General features: G+C 38.5%; 1 protein-coding gene across 1 annotated transcript; it reads left to right on the forward strand.

The window, feature by feature from the left end:
* Positions 1 to 286: 286 nt before the first annotated feature.
* Positions 287 to 964, forward strand: LOC109206521 (30S ribosomal protein S17, chloroplastic). The gene has a single exon (XM_019369342.1). It carries the CDS (start codon positions 354 to 356, stop codon positions 828 to 830), a length of 477 nt encoding a protein of 158 aa, XP_019224887.1. The 5' UTR covers positions 287 to 353; the 3' UTR covers positions 831 to 964.
* Positions 965 to 1,758: the final 794 nt, after the last annotated feature.

Here is a 1,758-nt window from a genome sequence, read left to right on the forward strand (position 1 = left end):
AGGATTGTCTCTCCATTAGGGGGAAGACACCAACCTAATTCTACTTTTGTACAAATGATGCCTTGTAGGCATCTACGGGCTCTAAACTCATGTAAATGTTTGCTATGTATAATATTGCCTATCTTTCCTACCCAAAAAAAAAAGTATTTTTCGGTATTTTTTTTTTCAATGTAAAAAGTAAAAGAAGGAAGAGAAGAGTAAGAGACATAATATTAAAGCTCTTTTTATTTATTTGATAGGGAATTAAAAAAGGGGAAAAGAAAAAAAGAGGAAGAGATAACATAAGAAGGGGATCCTCATTCCTCCCTCATCTCTTTGTGTTATCCGAACACAGTGCTCTGTGCTTCTCACCAATGTCTCTAACTTCTCCTCTCCTTCAACTTCCCCTCTCCCAATTCAAATCCCTTACCCTCTCCACCCCTTTCATTAATGGCTCCTCTTCTCTTTCCCGTCTCTCAAAACCCTCTTCCTCTATCACTTCCCCAAACCCTTCTCCCCCAGCTTTCTTGCCTCCAATTCGAGCCATGAGGTCAATGCAGGGCCGAGTCGTCTGCTCCACAAATGACAAAACAGTTTCAGTGGAGGTTACCCGTCTTGCGCCTCACCCAAAGTACAAGCGTAGGGTTAGGAAGAAGAAGAAGTACCAAGCTCATGACCCTTTGAACCAATTCCAAGTTGGGGATTTTGTTCAGCTTGAAAAGAGCAGGCCCATTAGCAAGACTAAGACTTTTGTTGCTGTACCTGTACCTCCGAGAAACCAGCCCAAGCCCAAGGAGGAAGAGAATCAGGAACTTGGGCTTCCGCTTGAATCCTCTCTGCAGCAGAGTTAAGAGTGAGAGCTTTCTTGGGCACCTATCAAATCTTGTATTCAATTCGTCTTTTTGTTCCTGTTATACTTCATGATTATCATGTATTTTGATACTTCTTATTAGATGGTAATTTATTCGGTTTCAGTTCTGATTGATGCTTTTGGTAGTATTCAGCTAATTTTCTCTCTTTATTTGAGGACCCGAATGTATGACTTTATCAGACCCGACCCGGAAACGAACCGTTTGGTACTAAGTTTTCAGTTGCAAAATTGATGGGGTTGATACTTAGCTATCTAATGTTTCTGCATTATTTTTTTTTTTTTGGGAATTTCCAGATCATAGAGTTTGTTAATATGCAAAGTCAAAAACTTTGAGTTAATACTCTGGTTCTTCATTTCCTCAGCAGTGTAGTGGAGTTCTAACTCAATGACTAGATGCAGTTTTCTTATGATTCATGTGGATTAGTGAACATGATTAACTGAGGAAATTACTGCTTTTACGGTCGTGCGAGATGTACTAATCCAATTTATTTATAAAAAAGTTCAACTAATTAGATCCTTTCTCTAGCAATGTGAATTTTGCTTTCAAATTGGTGGGGGCTGCATAATCCCACAACCCTTGAATTATCTGACTGACCTAAAGGTTGCTTTTTCCTTTGAACTACCCTGACTGCAGGAATGAAACATATGAAGCCTAAGATGTAAAATCTGTGACAATTCGGAATAACAGTTAGAAAATTTTCAAAGCTTGAGATATTCTCCTTGTAATTGGATGTATTGTTCATGGATTAGGTTCCATTTATCTTGGAGGAGAGGTAGACATTCGAAAGTTGTCTTTGTTTTGTCAAGAAAACTGTATCTATCGCATGCTTAGAGTTTTACTTGAGTACACTCATCTATCAAACATTACTTTTCCACCTCTTTGATAAAAGGTTTATTCTACAGACTAC

This window comes from Nicotiana attenuata, unplaced genomic scaffold (assembly GCF_001879085.1).
Source record: "Nicotiana attenuata strain UT unplaced genomic scaffold, NIATTr2, whole genome shotgun sequence".
NCBI classification, from domain to species: Eukaryota; Viridiplantae; Streptophyta; class Magnoliopsida; order Solanales; family Solanaceae; genus Nicotiana; species Nicotiana attenuata.

Coding starts and splice junctions, on each gene's coding strand:
- LOC109206521 (XM_019369342.1), top strand. CDS start 354: ATGTCTCTAACTTCTCCTCTCCTTCAACTTCCCCTCTCCCAATTCAAA.